The sequence below is a fragment of the Lissotriton vulgaris genome, chromosome 9, assembly GCF_964263255.1.
Source record: "Lissotriton vulgaris chromosome 9, aLisVul1.2, whole genome shotgun sequence".
Classification (NCBI taxonomy): Eukaryota; Metazoa; Chordata; class Amphibia; order Caudata; family Salamandridae; genus Lissotriton; species Lissotriton vulgaris.
Genome location: NC_141697.1, coordinates 178,958,645 through 178,977,157, shown reverse-complemented (window position 1 = coordinate 178,977,157; position 18,513 = coordinate 178,958,645). Strand labels below are relative to the sequence as shown.

General features: G+C 43.9%; 1 protein-coding gene across 3 annotated transcripts in view; it reads right to left on the bottom strand.

The window, feature by feature from the left end:
• The window catches only part of KLHDC1 (kelch domain containing 1), a 1,440,569-nt gene that overhangs the window by 1,402,536 nt on the left and 19,520 nt on the right, over positions 1-18,513 (bottom strand). For all 3 annotated transcript variants that reach the window (XM_086936594.1, XM_086936596.1, XM_086936595.1), the window contains exon 2: positions 2,921-2,991. In XM_086936594.1, coding sequence (XP_086792720.1) covers positions 2,921-2,991 — 71 coding nt within the window. The remainder of the gene's footprint in view (positions 1-2,920; positions 2,992-18,513) is intronic.

Below are 18,513 nucleotides of genomic sequence, written 5' to 3'. Positions count from 1 at the left end.
AGCCACTCAGCCTGGGCACTAGTAGTAGGTTAGTTTTCAGGGGGCATCTCTAAACTACCCTCTGTGTGCATTTTTCATTAAATCCCACACTGTAATCAGTGTGGGTTTAATGTGCTGTGAAGTTTGATACCAAACTTCTCAGATTTCAGTGAAGCCATTATGGTGTTGTCGAGTTCGTAATGACAAACTCCCAGCACCATATACTCTTAATGGCAGCACTGTACTTACAATGTCTAAGAATGGACTTAGACACTGGAGGGGTACAGGGTTTATGCACCTGTACCTTACCACTGGTATAGTGCACCCAGCAAGAGGGGCTGACTGACCTATACCAGGGCAGAGGGTTGCAGGCATGGCACACAGAAATGTGTGCCATGTTGACTCTTCACTTTGTTCTGCACCAAAACACGCAGCCTGCAAAGGCAGTGTGTGATTATATTGGTACAAGTCCTCTAAGGGTGGCACAATAAGTGTTGCAGCCCTTCGAGGCCTTCTCTGGTCACAGTGCCCTGGATACCTGTGTTACCTATTACCACGGGCTGACCTGTGGCCAGAGATGCCAATTGGGTTTATGCTTCAATGCAGTTTTTGGGAAAGAACAAAGGCTTTGGGTACCTGATTAGCAGGAGCCTAGGGCATACTCCGTCCAAGTACATTATCACTTCAGCAAAACGTGGGGGCAACCATGCAGAAAGAGGGCACTTTCTCACATCTTTTAGCAGAACTCTAGGCTATATTACAGGAAAACATCGAGGAGGCAGACCACAAAGTCCTATATTTGGGACGAGGAGCTTGGGTGCATGCATTTGGGGAAGGCAATAGACTAGGTAAAAACTCTTGCCTGGACTGCTAAGAGTGATGGATTCTCTGACTGCCTTACTTATATTAACTGTGATGGAATTTATGTCATGTCGAACCTGTTCCTCGTATTGAGTGAGTTCCTGCGCTTCGGTGAGCGCCTATAAACCCAAAGACCATGCAGAGAACAGGCCGACATCTCAGATTATTTGGTTCAGGTTGTGCTGACCTGGTTTGATGGGGACGCCAGGATGATACTGACTTCTCCCTTAACACTAGAAGACATAGAAAATGCTGTCATGGGTCTTGCCAGCGGCAAGGCCCCAGGTAGCGATGGTCTACCAGTTAATTTTTTATAAAGCATACCAATAAATTATTGCAGCAAGGCTTCTGGACATGTACACTGTGGCAATTGAGAGGTGTAGTCTCCAAACCTCCACCATGAAGGTGACTATTACAATACTACTTAAACCACACAAAGATCCCACCATATGTTCCTTGTATGGACCCTTGTTGTTACTCAATAGTGACAATAACATTTTGGGGGAAATTCTCGCGCAACGTTTACAACCCTTAATGTACTTTCAGGTGCTTCAGGATAAATCCGGTTTCATCCCACAACATTCTACTGTGTTCAATCTCCAAACCTTAATGGCTTTATTACAGAGTGAACCCACAGCTCCCATCAGTAATGGTCCTCCCTGACGCTGAGAAAGCATTATATTCACTTGAATGGACATTCAAGATGTAAACAATTCATAGACTGGGTCTATGGAACTCTTTTCTGTCACTTATCCAACTATTATTCACAGCCCCCATGGCAAGAGTATGTGTGAATAAATTATACTCTAAAGAATCAGTCATTAGAAAAGGCAGGCATCTGGGCTGTCCCCTCTCCCCCGATATTTGCCCTTGCCATTGAACCACTAGCCTGTTATGTCATGGAGGTGCACTCTCACAGAGGTCTCTGCCTCTGTAACAGATCGTTAATAATCTAGTTATATGCAGACATGATACTGTACATTCAACGCCTGAAGGTTAATCACTCCTCCATTATCCAATATATAATCTGCTATGGGGATACTCAAGGCTGCAGATAAATTAGAAAAATCTGAGGTGGTTCTACTAACTGATGATTTTCCCACCTCACCCACTCCTGAGTATCCATTGCACTGAAGCCCTCAAGGTGTGCGCTCTATAGGAGTTTAGGTCTCTCTAAATTATGACGAGCTCATCCGTAATTATTTTGGAACAGCACCTGATAAAACAAAAACGTCTATAGAATGTTGGTTCCCGCTTTCCCTAATTGGGAGGATCTCCCTTATCAAGATGGTAGGTCCTACCAACGTTTTTGAATTTATTAGCAAACCTCCATGTTTCACTACCTCTCCTTTTTCCCACAATTATCAAAGTGCTCCTGTGGTTGGTTTGATGGGGAGGACAGCCACGTGCATGCTGTGATGCCCTAATGAGACCACTTCAGTTTGGTGGTCTCTAACTGCCTTATTTTCACACCTACTACCTAGTAGCACAAGCTCACTATTGGAAATACTGTACCATGAACAGGACTACCTCAATGCATGTCAGCGTGGAGCGTGCTATCGCTCGAACACAATCGATCTGGGGCGGGTCTGTGTCTAGCCATAGTTTAGATGCAAAATCGAAGTCCGTTAATAAAAAAAAATGGAGTAAAAGACGCTACTTACTGTCAAGACCTGGGCACAAAATATGCAGAGATATCGCACCCTTCTGCCCGCCCCAGGACATCTGTTCTGTACCCCCAATAAATAAATGTCAAAAAGTGTTCTTAATTTTTGTATATGCTTGTACCCCTGATTTATTTTACTGCAGAATAATGCACGAGCTGTGACTTTTATTTATATTTTGTAAAAACTAAAAAAAAAGTAACGTTTGTGCGCAATATGTCAAAGTCACAATTTCATTCTGACATGCAACAAGGGGATAAGGGAATGGTAACTACTCATCTATGACGGTATACAGAAAAATGCTAACTTCTAAGTCTGCAGTTTAGCTAAATAACATAACCCACTCAACACCTATACTTTAAAAAAAACTCCAAAATAAGAATGATTTTAAAAAAGTAAACAAGAAAAGAGCTTACCACAATCCGCAATCTATGTCATACACCCATACTTCATCATTGGGCAAATACACCTCATTTTCTTCAATAGTCTAAAACAAAAAGTTCAAATGGCCCATTATTGTAAGCATGTACTAAAAAAGTATTGAAACTAAACATGTGTGAGACTATTCCCCAAGTTTTTACAATGACAAATAATGTGACAAGTTACCTAAGAGAGGTTACTTAGACACGGCAGAAGCAGATGACTAATGTGCAGTGCTTGAGTCGATATTCTGTTGTTTTTACACGAATTATAGGAAGTTACAGGAACGGATACAACGTACGATTGAGAAACTTATTAGTGAAAGTGTACCCAATTTATGAGTGAAAGAGAAGAGAGGAAAATACAATCATGCCATACAGTTTCAGCATCGAGCCGTTACCTGTTGCCGATTTGTGTAAATTAAATATTTTGTATTGATGAGGGCTCTCTGCACATATAGCGTGGCAGGTCTGAAGCATCAATACTTCCATACTGATATTATCTTAAATAATTGTTGCATTCTAGCAGAAATATGACTTAGTTTGTTTCCTTGGGTGTACAGCACTCGTAACCCAAAACGGCATTTGTATATATTTCCATGACTGTATTAGTTCAATTACTGTTAGGCACAGGTGATGGATTTTTGGCACACTATCCGCATACCCTCACGGGATTACAAATCCCGATAGAAATGGGATTATCCTATAGATGGCGGGGGCAGTCGCCAGTAGGTAGTTATAGTTAGGATTATTTTCAATACAAAATCTCAACATTCTATTGTGAATAACTTTGGGGCCGGTTGAGGAATCTGCCTGAAAATTTCCTCAAATTTGCCTCGAGGCGCCCCAGTCCTTCCCTGAAAGTTTGGGGGGGATTTGTCAAGCGGGGGCCCGAGAAATAAGGGGGTCCCAAAACGTGTTTACCCCATGTTAATTTCCATAGAGCGGTCGACCTCACTTTTAGCCAGAACGGCTGAATGGATTTCCACCAAACTTGGCAAAATTGTAGGGACTGGTAGCCCGATGTGCCTTTGCTATGTCTCAAGATATGTGCTCCAGTGGATTTTGAATAATTTAGGTTCAGAAAAATATATATACACATCTATAAGCGCTCCCCGGTACGCGCACCGGGGCGCTAACAAGTGCGCTACATTCCAAACAGTCCGGAGCGGCCGCCATCTTGTGTCTCGGTAGGATCGAGACACAAGAGGTGGCAAAAACAAAGGGGGAAATGACCATAAGGGGGCAGAGTAGACCCCCCCTGACCCCTAGGTTTGATGTGGGGGCTACAAAAGGGCCCCGCGGGGCAAAAAACACATTTTTTTTGATTTGCGCGGGGGGAGCGCCCGGTACGCGCACCGCGGAGCGTACCGGGGAGCGTTCCATGGGGAAAAAAGAATGATAGAGTTTGTAAAAAATGTAGCCTTTTTTATAATTTGCAGGTAGTTCTAAAAAACTGTTTTTTTTCTTCTTTTTGTTGTTTTATATTTTTTAAATGTTTTTTGAACATTTTGTACTTTTTTTGGCTTTTATGAACTATTTTATATTTTTTTTTATTTTTATGGGGAGAAACAAAAAACAGGGAAACGAAAATGGCTCAACTGGAGCAACAAAAAAAATCAGGAAAAAATTAGGGTTTTTGGGGCAATTGTGGTTGTCACCAGCAAGGAGGATGAGCTTTATGCTCTGCTCACCATAGGAGATGGTCTTTCCACAAAAAATACATGTGATCCTGAATTCACCAAACCGTGGTTGTATGCAAGGGATCGTCTCCCTTGTATCTGGTCCTGATGGAGTGGGTTGCTTTCTTTTTGAGGTGCTGGTTGAAGATTGGGGAGGGTTACTGGCCAGTTCTCTCATCTCTGCGGCAGCATAGTTGTTCGGATGCTTGCGCTGCATGTGCCTAATCATGGTGTTATTACCAAAGGAATATTTTTTGTTAGGGTTCCCCCTTGAAAGTTTAATGCCACAGATTTTGCAAGTCACCTTTGGCGCATTGACTTTTTTCTTGCCCTCTGGGATAGAAAAAAACTCCCATACAATGTGCTGCCTTGGCCTGTATGGGGTATTGTCTTCTGGCAGCCACCTTCTCCCCTCCTCCTCCTCCTCCTCTTCTTCTTGACCCCCAATGTGATGTTGTGGTGGTCCTCTTGGTGGTGGTGGTGGTGGTGGTGCAGATGCTCCAGCTGCTGCTGCTACTGTAGCCATTTTAAAGTACAAAATATTTCTCTTATATCTCCAAACAGGTCTTCCTCAGTCAAAGGACAAAGTCAGAATAAGGAAAAAAGGTGGGGGCTTTCATCATTTGGAAAAAAAAACTGTCCTGAACCAAAGAAAAGTGTTATTTTCAGGTCACATGGCCCGGGGGCGCGCCACGGGGGTGCGCGCCACGGGGCACGTCGCTTAAGCGCGTCAGATGCTTACGTTGCGCGATCGTATTCGCTCGAGTACTTCCGGGTGCACTTACGCCATCCGTATCACGCGGACGCGGCTATGCGATACGTCACAATGTTTTCGTTCGCGGCAATAGCGCTAACGGGACGCTCACCGGTGCGCGACCCGGGGCGCTCCAAAAAACTGCGCTTTCCAGTGCGCAGACCGGGGCGCGCACCGGGAGCGCACCAGGGCAAAAAAAAAAAAATAATAATTTTAAAAAAAGTATTTTATAAATATACAATATAGGATTCATTATAAAAAATATTACATTTCATAGGTTTGAGGCCTTATATATAGTTAGGAATTAGCATTTTATAATCCTATGAAATTCACTGAAAAAACCATAGGTTTCACACCAGTTATAGTTAGGAATTAGCATTTAAAAAACCTATTAAATTCACTGAAAAAAACCATAGGTTTCACACCAGTTATAGTTAGCTGGAAATTTTACTGACATAAAACCATTGAAATTCCACGTTATAGTTAGTTGGACTCACTATAACTTGCGCGCCTGCAATGCACTGCTGATGACGTCACATATTACATCACTCATGACATGGTCAGTGACATCACTCATGACATCACTGATGACACCATCCTTGTGACAGAGTGACAGACCTCCTTTCAGTGTAATGTAACCCTTGAAACACATATTAAAAAATAGAAACTAACATTTTCAAAAAAAAGGACATACCCATACCAGTTACAACAACCAATTCAGTAATTCCACCATCAACATCCACTCATTCACCAACAGTTCTATATAGTCACTCATACATATACTCACTCATCATATGTAGTGATACACATATACATCCTGTTACACGCCAACAGTCATCCAAAAGTTACTCAAACACATACTCACACATGCAAATAAACTATAGAACATCCATTTATTTGCATATACAACTATACACACACTACCACCTTACTTCTAAGGAAACTTACACATACTTACTCTCTTAAACAAACACTTATGGAAACACATACTTTTTTGAACAGGAACTCTTACAATCTCTCACTCTCACATATACTCACTTATTTACATCAATACTCACATATACTAGATTAAAACATATGAAGTTACTGATAAAAACACTAGTTAGACAGTCATTCACTCACTATCACACACATATACACACACTCATCCACCCATACAGTCCTGCACATATGCTGTCTTCAAAACACATACAAACAGTGAGTCAGTCATTGATGCATCTATGTGCTAAGTAATACCCCCACCAAACCATACAGACACTCATACTGATACTAAAAAAAATCTAATAACCCATACACACACACATGTAGCTACTCACCAACCCATGCAGCCACTTATACATAAAGTGAAACACTGATACATATATTTAAATATTTAAACATTACTCGCTAATATATGTATTCACTAAGATACACTTAATAAGCCAGTTCACCAATCAATATTTTTTTTAAAAAACATCCATTTACACACTTATTTAAACATTTATTCTTCCATCGACCTTTACAAATACACATATAAAACATATTTATTTTTCAGAAAGACATACGTTCACTGGATGGTGTCATCAGTGATGTCATGAGTGATGTCACTGACCATGTCATGAGTGATGTAATATGTGACGTCATCAGCAGTGCATTGCAGGCGCGCAAGTTATAGTGAGTCCAACTAACTATAATGTGGAATTTCAATGGTTTTATGTCAGTAAAATTTCCAGCTAACTATAACTGGTGTGAAACCTATGGTTTTTTCAGTGAATATATATATATATATATATATATGCACTTACGGTGCAGGAGCAGTGGGAGGCACAGGTGGAAAAGCCCCTCACCGAGAGAGATTGGGAAAGGATTCATGAAGGGGTCAAGAGTACATCCACAAATGTGAGGTGAGGTGAGGTTTAAGCTTCTTCACCATAACGTGGTACACCGGGTATACCTGGGTCCCAGTAGGCTGCAAACCATATATCCTGAGCCCTTGCTGGATGGAGTGCCCTAGATGTAGGGGGCAACCGGCAGACTTCATACACATGATATATCGATGAATACTGGCAGACCGTCCTTCTGAAACTCAATACTGTCACAGGGTGGGAGACCCGAGGGAACCATTGCCATGCTTATTGGGGCCAATACCGTTTCGTAAGAAAAATCAGCTAAGCAGACGGTTCATGGAGTTGGGGCTACTGCAGGCAAAACGCAGGGTTGTAAATGAATGGATGTCCCCCAGACGTCCAAAGATAGAAGACTGGATGAAAGATATGGCTGAGTGGATTCATGCAGAGGGTTATCACATGAAGGCATCCCAAAGGGACGACAGAGTGTTTGAGGATAAGAGGGCAGGGGCAGCAATGCTAACAGAACTGACACCACAAGATGAATTACCTCTGTAGATTAAAAGGACAGATGATGTTTAGAGCTGCAGAGACATGGTAGCACACCACCTGGGGTTGCGGGAGGCTAGGGGTTCAAGGTGCTCAATTCACATGCATAAAATAATATGAAATGGAGGGCGTGACTGTTCGGGGAATCCACCATGAAAAGGTAATCTTGAGTCACTTTTATGAGTTCTAGGGTTACTGAGCCTGGGATGGGGGAGGGGGGCAAGGGGTGGGAAGGGAGATATTAACTGAAACAAATAAAAAAAAATTGCATGGACATATATGTGTATAAGTGTATGCAAGAGGAAGTGACAACAATACAGGAGAGGTAAGGGGACAACAGAGCAGTGTCTTAATTTGGCCCTAGTCATGGGTAAGTACATGAAGGCCAGGGGTGTTCCTATATACCTGGCCTTCATAGACTTATCCAGTGCCTTCGACACTGTATGTAGGGACAAGCTATGGCGGATGATGGATGCTATGGGGTTTGAGGAACCTTTGGCTACCTTGCTTCGCAGACTACACGCTGCTACTACTGTGTCGATTAGATACGGCCCGGGGGGGGAGAAAAAACAAAATCCATCCCATCAACTGAAGGCGTACGTCAGGGCAGTATTTTGGCCCCATTTTTGTTTTTAGTTTATACAAATGGTTTAGAAAAGTTTCTGTTAGAGAATTGTTCAGATTTCCCTAAAGTAAATGGCAAACAGATACCTTTGTTATCCTATTCTGATGACACTGTATTAATGGCCCTAACTGCTAATAGCATGCAACAGTGTTTGATTGCATTTAATGACTTCATGCAGGACCTAGACCTTAGGGTCAATTTTACGAAGTCTTTTGTTATGGTATGCGGCCCTAGAGGGACAAAAACACGTAGGTTTGTTGTAGATAACCTGATTATTGAAAAAGTTGAGAATTTTAATTATTTAGGCAATCTATTTAATAAAAAATTGAGCTGGGATCCATTAATAACGGCCCGAGTACAAGAAGCCACGCGATCCTTAGAGGCTCTTTTTCGTTTCGTGAGTAAATTGGGTCAAAAACCAATTGCTGATTTAAAGACCTTGTATAAAGCCAAATGTTTGCCTGTTGCCACCTATGGGGCGGGGGTGTGAGGGACACATAAATCTACCCAAATACAAGTCATGGAGAACAAGTTTTTAAAGCGTCTTTTGTCAATTCCAACTAGTTTACCAAATGATTTTTCCCATATGGAGATGGGTATAGAATTTGTGGGCGATATTATTCAGGTCTCTCCATTACTTCTATGGGGGAAAATTTGGTTATCTGAGGACTTGCAGCTTTCGAAAGAAATCTTGAAAGATTGCCTAAGATTGGATCATGCTACGCGGATTCCATGGTTGTCATATCTGAAGGAAACTTTTTATAAAATTGGTCTAGGTCATATTTATGAAAGTCCAGAATTTATTCAGCAGGACACAAGGATTGTAAATTGGAATGCTTACCGTGATACTTTGGGTCAGTTAAAACACAATGAACAAGTACACAATATCAAAAAGGGTAAATTGCAGCACCAATTTTATCTATCCTTTACTGTACATACGCAATGGCGATTATATTCGTCCCTGTAATTACAAAGAAGGCTATGAGTATCTAAAATCGTTGCATACTGCTGCTATATGTAGCGCCATGCTTAGCTTTATTAAATTGTCATTTATCATCAGGAATCGATATTGAAACTTTTTTTAATGCTCTAGTGGGAACACTGAGTAAATATCTGATGTAAGATTACAGGTTAATATGAAAGGCTCCATCGGTTTTTCATGTGATATTTATAAATTGTAATAGCAGAATGCACTTTACTATTGCATATTTGGGCCTTTTTTTCTTTTATGATTTATGTTAACTTTTAGGGATTGTAATTGTTTTCTGGTGATCTGCTGAAATATGGTTAAGAAATTCATTGTATGATGTTAATAACTTGATCCTGTAGATTTGAAAAACATTTGTAAAATTAGTTGTTTCTACTTAAATGTATACTTTTATGATTCCTTGGATGAATCGAAATAAAGTTTTGTGAAGAAGAAGACAACAATACAGAATTATTTGTGAAATATAAACAATATCTGTACATTTTGACGTGCCAATAAAAACATATTACATTTTAGTTTTAGAAATGGGAGTCTCTAGTTGGCAGGTTGTTACCCTGTGCAAGTAGGGACCCTTCTTCCTTGTCAGGATAAGGGAGATACACTATTGAAATAACCCCAGCTCACCCCCTTGGCAGCTTGGTATGAGCAGTCAGGCATATCTCAGAGGTAATGTGTAAAGCATTTGCCCATAATACACAGTAATACAGTGAAACCACTACAAAAGGACACCACACCAGTTTTAGAAAAATAGCCAATATTTATCTGTGCAAACAAGACCAAAACAATAAAAGACCAACAAACAGTAATTCAAATTATGTACTTTGCAAGGATGACTCAAAAATATAGTTCCTTGAAGTTGTTAGTTCCGTTCGGGGTTACAGCTGTGCTGAAAACAACAGATTTCAACAGCTCCAGCCGACTGCGTTGGTGCGGACCGGCGTCCGTGTCAGCAGACTCGTAAACAGTACCTTAGGTTGCGGCCGATCACTTTGGTGTGGGCCAGTCGCAGTAACTGTCGCGGTTGCGATGTGAAGCGTAGAGGTGCGATGTTCGGAGCCCTCAAGTTGCGGTGCAGGCAGCGGCTCAGTGACGGTCGTCCAGCGGCATCGGTGAGACCAGGGCTGTGGTGCGAAGTGGGGCGGTTCTTTATGCGGTGCTTACAGGTCACGGGGCGAGCGGCAGTGCCGGTTGATTAGAGCTGGTGTGGGTCAGCCCAGACTGCGGTGTGGGGCGAGGCGGTGCGTCGTGCGACTTACGAGCGGGCCCCCAATCCACGGGGCAAACACAGGTGTTGAGGTCAGCGGGAAGTGACCTCGTCGGTGATACCACGGTGGCAGAGTGATGTAAGGCGTTGCTAAGTGCAGTGCCCACAGGTTGCAGTGCAAACAGCAGCTCGGTGGCGACGGTACTCATCATCGTGAGACCAGGGTTGCGGTGCAAAGTGTAGCGGTGCCTTCAGGACACATAGCCAGCAGTGGTGTCGGTGACTGTGTCGGCTGCTTTCCCCCTCTTAGGCAACTGAAACCCACAGTTCCAGAGGTGGTACCCAGAGGTAAGTTAAGTCTTTGCTGTCCCTGAGACTTTGTGAACAGGAGGCAAGCTCTATTTCATGTCCTTGGAGATACTCAGCAACAAGCGAAGAAAGTTCAGTCCAGTCCTTTCACTGCCCAAGGCAGAAGCAGCAACTGCAGGCCAACCAAGCAAAGCAACAACACAGCAAATGGGCAGTACTCCTCCTGCCAATTCTTCCAGCTCTTCTTCTTGGCAGGTCTCTTGATCCCAGCGACTTCTAAAGTTCTGAGGTCTGGAACCCAATATTTACACTTAGTTTCTCTTTGGCAGAGAGTGTCTGCGCTCAGTCCAAACCAGCCCAAATCAGTTTGGTCCTCTCTGGCCCAGCTTCCTGGAGACAGCATTGTCCAACGCAGACAAGGCCCATTCAGGTGCAAGGAAATCTCCTCCCACTACTGTAAATGCAGCCCATGTCTATATAGCTCAGCCCTGACTCGTCTAGGAAAGGCAGGACACACCTCGCCCCCCGCTCCCCAGTGACTGTCAGAAGAGAATGCACATCCCCAGCCCCTGTCACTCCAAAGCCAGAAAGTCAATCCAAAACCCAGCAGAGGCACACTGGATGGCTAAGCAAGAAAATACCTACTTTCTCAAAGTGGTATTTTCAAACACAGAACATAAAAATCATCTTAACTAAAGAATGCATTTCTACATTCTGAGTTCACGCATATTAAATTTGATTCTCCATCTTGTCCCAATGGGAAGATATACTTGTAAAATGTTATATGGTACTTCCCATTCTATCCTATGGGACAGATAACCTTTCAATAGTGAAAAACGAAATATACTGTATTTCACCATCAGGACAGGTCACACACACCAGTACATGTCCTACCTTTAAAATACACTGTACCCTGCCCACAGGGGTACCTTGGGCCTACCTTAGGGTTGACTCACATGTAATAAAAGGGAACGTTTGGGCTTGGCAAGTGGGTGCACTTGCTAAGTTTACATGGCAATAAAAACTGCCCGCCGCAGACACTGCAGTGGCAGGTCTGAGGGGTACCTTGGGCCTACCTTAGGGTTGACTCACATGTAATAAAAGGGAACGTTTGGGCTTGGCAAGTGGGTGCACTTGCTAAGTTTACATGGCAATAAAAACTGCCCGCCGCAGACACTGCAGTGGCAGGTCTGAGAACTCTTTGAAAGGCTGCTCGGTGGGAGGAACAATCAGTGCTGCAGGCCCACTAGCAGCATTTGAATTACAGGCCCTGGCACTCTCAGTGCACTTTACTAGGGACTTACAAGTAAATCAAATATGCCAATCATGGAAACACCAATCTATAATGGAATTTACAATAGAAGCACTTGCACTTTAACACTGAACAGCAGTGAGAAAGTACACACAGACACTAAACTTGCAAAAACAGAGTCAAAAGCAGAGGTCAGAAAGCAAAACGATTGGGGAAACATGCCAAAAGATGCCAGGTATGACAGTATATTGTATGTTGACTTGTCTGATTATTGACTAAATATTATAAAGTCCTCTTCCGTTTATATACTTGTCCAAGTTATATTTCCACTCTCTTCCAATTAACTCTGGACATGTGCTCTTAAATGAACAATCACTAATTTATTTCCAGGAAAACTAAGATTTGGCAAAGCGAACGGGTCCAGCATTGAAACACATACAATGCTTTTCACTTTTTTTCCCAAGAATGTGCAATAAAAATGTAATTCTTTAGGCCAGACCCCAATTAACGGCCAAATAAAAGGACTGAAAATTTAAGTTCATAACCTACACAACGGATGTATGACAGTGATAGCAGCTAAAATAGAAACTATTTCCTAGACGGCCAGGCCATGGCTGTGAGGTTTATATATGCATAATCTGACTATTTGGAAAACTGAGACACAGATTAAAACCAAAAGTCAGCAAACATTGTGAGACACTTACACAAAGAAATCACACCTACAAAGCACACAAAACCTACAACCAGATTAGTAGGTACACTAAGTATGTTGCAGTCTATTGTCTTAGCTTTCCATTTGCATGACTACACTGCTATGTTGGGACTTGATCTACTTTAGTAAGCTTCAATAAAGAACAAGTTACTTACCCTTGTTGAGTAAGCCTTATCTGGTAGAGACAATATATAGCTGCAGATTCCTCCCCTTAAAATATTCCACAGGCATTAGATTAGACCTGGAAAATTCTGAGCAGTACCCTTTGCAGCAGTAGGTGGCATTGTTCAGCTCCCCATTGGCATTGTCGTTGTTGAAAAGGAACGTGCGTGGTGCCTATTCAGGCACAACCCACCTGTTTCTTTTTGCGACTTTCCACACCAGAACTTCAGAGCCACGTAGAATGCTGACATACTGGTGTGGATTACTAAGGCCTCAGAAGGGAGACCTTCTGAAACAGAGCACAGAGTTAGGAGGATGAGAGGGTTGTTAAGTAATCTACAGCTAGATACAGTCTCTACCAGATAAGGAGTAACTGAAGGTATGCATCTTGTCCATCTGATAGAGACTCCTAGCCACATATTCCTTACCTTAGAATAGTTACCCAAGCAATACCTTCCCATGGGTGGGTTTGCGAACAGATTAGATCAAAATGACCTGCAGGACAGAACAGGCAAAGTGCTGATCACATCCAGGCATCTGTGTTTGGTGAGAAACGGCAATTACAACATGGTCTGAACCACGCATGCCATTACAGCGAAAGCTTAACATTGCATGCGTCATTACCACGCATACCTTTACCACGTAGTTCTTATTACAACAATCTGCCTTTCCAACGCATACCATTACCATGCAAAAAAGTAGGTATATATTTATATTACCTACTGGCGATAGCTAGTAGGTAGTTATAGTTAGGACCAAAGTTTCCATGGGAAAAGCGTTTTTTGTTTTGCCCATACTTTTGCCACTGCTTGATAAATCTTCATGAAATTTTCAAAAAACGTCCCCTTTGTGGTTCAGCGGCTATGGTGAAAATTTTCCCGAGATCCGTCAAGCGGTGCACAGAAAAAAGGCGTTTTCCCCATGTTTTGTCTATGGGGATTTTTCATTTTTTGAACATGAACCGCTGAACAGAATTACACCAAATTCGGCAGAAAGCTAGATGTTGGTCCAGAAAGCATGCTTTTTAGGTCTCGCCTAGCGATGCAGAGCGAATGTACTGCCATCGCTTTGCGAGGCATGCAGTATACACTATAGTGTGGAAGCTTTGTGGAAGCTCCACCCACTCTCCGGCCCATCTCCTTCATTGGCTTTGGTTATAAAGGCTGCCTTCCGATTGGTTTTAATCTTGTTAGTCCCTCCCCATGACAGCCATATCAGTCATTTGCGTCCTTCCATGGCTACTGGCCCCTTTACTGCACAGACTACTTTCTTCCCGTCCCTCCCTACCCCACCTCTACGGCAGTCCTTGAATTCTTGGGGCCCCCTCCCACGCACACTCGGTCATGCTAGTGCCTTCTCGCGCCCGCCCGCACTCCCGTTTTCAATGCAATAGGTCTCGCAGAAATGTGAGTCCTATTGCATTGCCACTGCTTGTTATTATTTTGAGGCTTGCGCTTCCCTAAAAAATAAAACAAAATCACACCAGCTTGGCAAGCCGAGAACTTTTGATTGCACTAAAACTCGGAGAAAAAAAACCTGACGTTTATAAATAATCACCCTACCAGCTGTGAGCAGTGACATGGTTTACATGTGTCTTTTCCAGACAAAGAGGAGCTTCCCCCATATATGACTGCGCACTATGCGGAGTACCTTGAAAGAGTCACGGCAGATTGGACCAACCGTTTTTCCATCCCATCTCTGAGGAACACATCACAACCGAGCTCACAGCATTTCCAGCAATAACAGATGTAGTGTCATGAACAGATTTGGATTGGAGCTCAGGGGTACTGAAAACGTTTAAACTGCTGCACTGGTGAATTAAACTTACATTATAGCATATCACAGACGGCAGGATTATAGCAAAGGCTCCCAGATGACTCCATGTTACAGGAAAACGTTCTTTGCAACCCTGCGCTTTCATATAATTAGAGCATTCTGGGAGTTGTGGTACTGATTCATTTCAATTGTTTCAATACAACTGAAAACACTACGGAAGTGGGAGGCGCTGGTCTCGGTGACACGGAGTCAGTCTTTAGTGTGGTAAGCCAGGGTGCACGTGCGTGTGGTAGGCCTGTGTGCAGGTATGTGTGGTGTGGGCAGATCTGTGTTGTGATCCAGGGAGAGATGGCCCTGGCAGAGGGGCACCGAGTCTGTGCGTAGTGCTCTGTCCAGGCCTGCCCAGCTCGTGCAACGCCGTTGGATGTTATAAATTGAAGGCGGATCCTTCCTGTGACGGTGCTCAAAGACGGGGTTATTCCTGGCCGGCACATGATTAGCGCCTCTGAGTCCCTGCCAAGCTTCAGGGGGTGTACTTGGCAGACCCAGGCTCCCCTCCTGAAACAGAACTCAGTGCGGCACTGCATTGCCTTCTGTCACTCCAGTGCTGGGACATGCTGATGTGCCAGTGCACCTCAGTACAGCCATCAAGCGCCTTCTACCGCTCCAGTACTGTGGCACGCATTTGCTGCCCCCAGTGATCGCTGCTATTGCAGTAATGAGACGTACAGCTCTGCCAGTGCACCTCAGTACTCCAGTACTACCATGTGGCTTCTACCCCCAGTACTTGCAATTGCGGTACTGAGACATACAGCTCTGTCGGTGCATCTGAGCCCTCCAGTACTGACACACAGTGGAGAAGTGTGGCTCAATGGTTAGAGTGGCAGACCCTGATGCAGAGGTCTGGCCCGGGACCAGGGTTCAATTCCCCACCTCGGCGGGTCTTGGGCCTCGGACCTAATAATTCTCGCCTCTGTGCCTATTCCAATCATGGAGTCCCACTGTGCAACTCTGGGCAATAGCTTGCTTAATCTCCACAACGGCCCCCACAACGCTAAGGATGCCTGGCCTCCACCTTGGGGGTGCCCAGGAGTGGACGCCTCACAGGGAAAGCCAGGATGGGTTCTACAGCGGTATTCGTACAAGCGCCTTGAGACCCTTGCGGGTGAGTAGTGCGCTATACAAGTATCAATTTACATTACATTTACAGCTGCTGCCCCTCAATACTCGCTGCTGTTGCACTACAGTACTGAGAAGTACAGCTCTGCCAGTGCACCTCAGTACTCCAGACGTACAGCTCTGTCAGTGCAAGTCAATGTTGCCATAAGGTGCCCTCTACCATTTCAGTACTGAGACATCCAGCTCTGCCTTGCTCTGCATTACCGTCTGCTGCAGCAGTACCTAGATTTACCACATTCTCTAAAAACGTCAACATTGGACTACTACCTGTCCGTCTTCTATTCTACCAGGTAGGCACACAGCTCTGTAAATGCACATCAGTCTAGGCCTCCACTTTACTAATATTTCTGTACTAGGACATGCAGGTTCGTCAGCGCGCCTCACACCTACCCTGCATCAGCACTGCACTGCAAGTGTACCTAGGCCATGGCCCGCATCTCATGCCATTTCTGTTCCACTGCCTGTGCACCCCAGGCCTAGGCCGCACCACCCCTGCAGTCCCAATGCACCTACAAAAGCGTGCTTTATTTAGTGCTGGGTATTGCAGGTGTGCAGTCTCTGAGCTCTGCTAGTAACAGCATACACTACTACAGCGGTAGCTGGTTTTTACTTTAGCAACCTCAGAAGAATGCTAGCTCGCACCACCTGCTGCTATTCCAGTACTGCAAACTGCTGCTCTAATATTGCACCACAATAAAAGCCTGCAACCACCACAGTACTCCAGTACTGGGGCAGCACACTGGCTCTGCATCATTTCCTACTCTTTCTTTACTGTGACCTCAGTAATTAAGCTCATGTCGCGGTTTTTAGAGGGTCGGCTGAAAACAGTGGGAGGTATCTTTTCATGTTTTGCAAAGCAGAGATAGTTAGCAGATGTTATAAGAAAGTAATTTAATTAACAAGCTTGCTACTGTTAATAAAAAAATTGAATTTTTGTATGTTCTTACTGCTTCTTATGTAATTCTCTGCTAATGAGCACCGTCTTTCTAAGCACTGGGTTGAGGTCAAATTGTAGGTCTTTTTAGGTCTCGCCTAGGCAGTGCTTGCACTGTCTCTTCGAGACATGCTGTATTGAGCTTCCAACTCTGTCACTGTGCGAAGCACTAGCAAAGGAGCTCTTCTGAGTGTACTGTGCAATAATTGCAGGCTGCTCCTAATGCACACATGCACACCATCTCACACAGTAAAAAGATTTACGTTTCACTTGGCAGGGATCACTGTGCAACGTTTTATAGTGCAGATTGTATTTTTCAGAGGAGGCAATATGTAGGATGATGTGCAGCCTTGCGGTCAGAAATGCTGCTTCATATTTGCACTACCCACAGCGAGCATGAGTGAGCTGTGAATCCTGTCAGATGGCATTGAATCATCATACCCCTGTAGATCCTAAAGCCACATAAATAATATCAGGGTAACTGGATGGTAAGATTTTGAATAGGTTATTACCTGTGGTTTTGGAATGGAATGGGCATGGGCAGGCACGTGCTGTTGCACTGCAGTACACCGACATATACCCTACTTTATTTTTTTACCAAACTCTTTTTTTTATATGCAATGGCATATCTTTCAATGCTAATGTTTAAACGAGACTGTGTACGTGTATCTACTTTATATAAATCCTTATATAAAAGTACAGCTGTAAACATTCCACAAATATTAATTTCCAAACATTTACCAGAATTTACATTTCCTAATATGTGAGCGAAGCTACGTTGCAGCATTGTGCGATATCGTGCTTGATGACCAAATACTTAGGTGAGATCGATTGCATTGCAAAAGCTTGTTATGATTTGGTGCACATCCGTTCAACAGTTTCAAAGATATTTAAGTTAAAAATATATAGATATCTGGTAGCCCAAAATCCTACTGAAATCCTACTAAAATTTGATTAGCTGCCAATACTTTGACCAGGAAGTGTTGTTAGCACATGTTGGGACTCGGCTTGAAACTGAGTCCCACAAAAAAAGATTAACGAAAAGAAAAGGCCCAGGGTAGAAGTAACCTGACCCCCAAGGCCTCTTAGGGAGGTCCCACAGGGCCAAATAAAGCATTTTTTAAAATAAATGTTCAGCGGGATGTGCGGATCCCACCGAACAATAACAAAAAAACAAAGCATGGCCTCCCTGCTTCGTTTCTAATCGCCCCCCGGGTGGGCCAGGTCACAGGGGCACTAATGTTAAAGGAGGGAGAGTGCACAGCTCCCCTCCTGGGGTTTATCAATGCCTCAGGGACCACCACCTCCCTGGGGCCTATTTATTTAACAGCCCGGGGACTGGCACCTCCCCGGGGACCTAAGTTTAAAGAATGCGGGGGTCACTCGAACCCCCTGCAGCCAAGGGGGCGCCACCTCCCTGGGGCTTTAATTTTAAGTAATGCAGCTGTCCGCATGGACCCCCCAGCAGTCCCAGAGGCCACCACCTCCCCAGGGCAAAATTGAAGAAGGAAAGGGAGGAGTGCAGCCTCCCTCCTGAAGCTATAGATGGCCCTGGGGACTGCCACCTATCCTGGGCCAGCTCCTGCCATGTCCCGGGGTGCCCACCCCAAGGACATAGCTGTTTGCTATGGCTTGGCA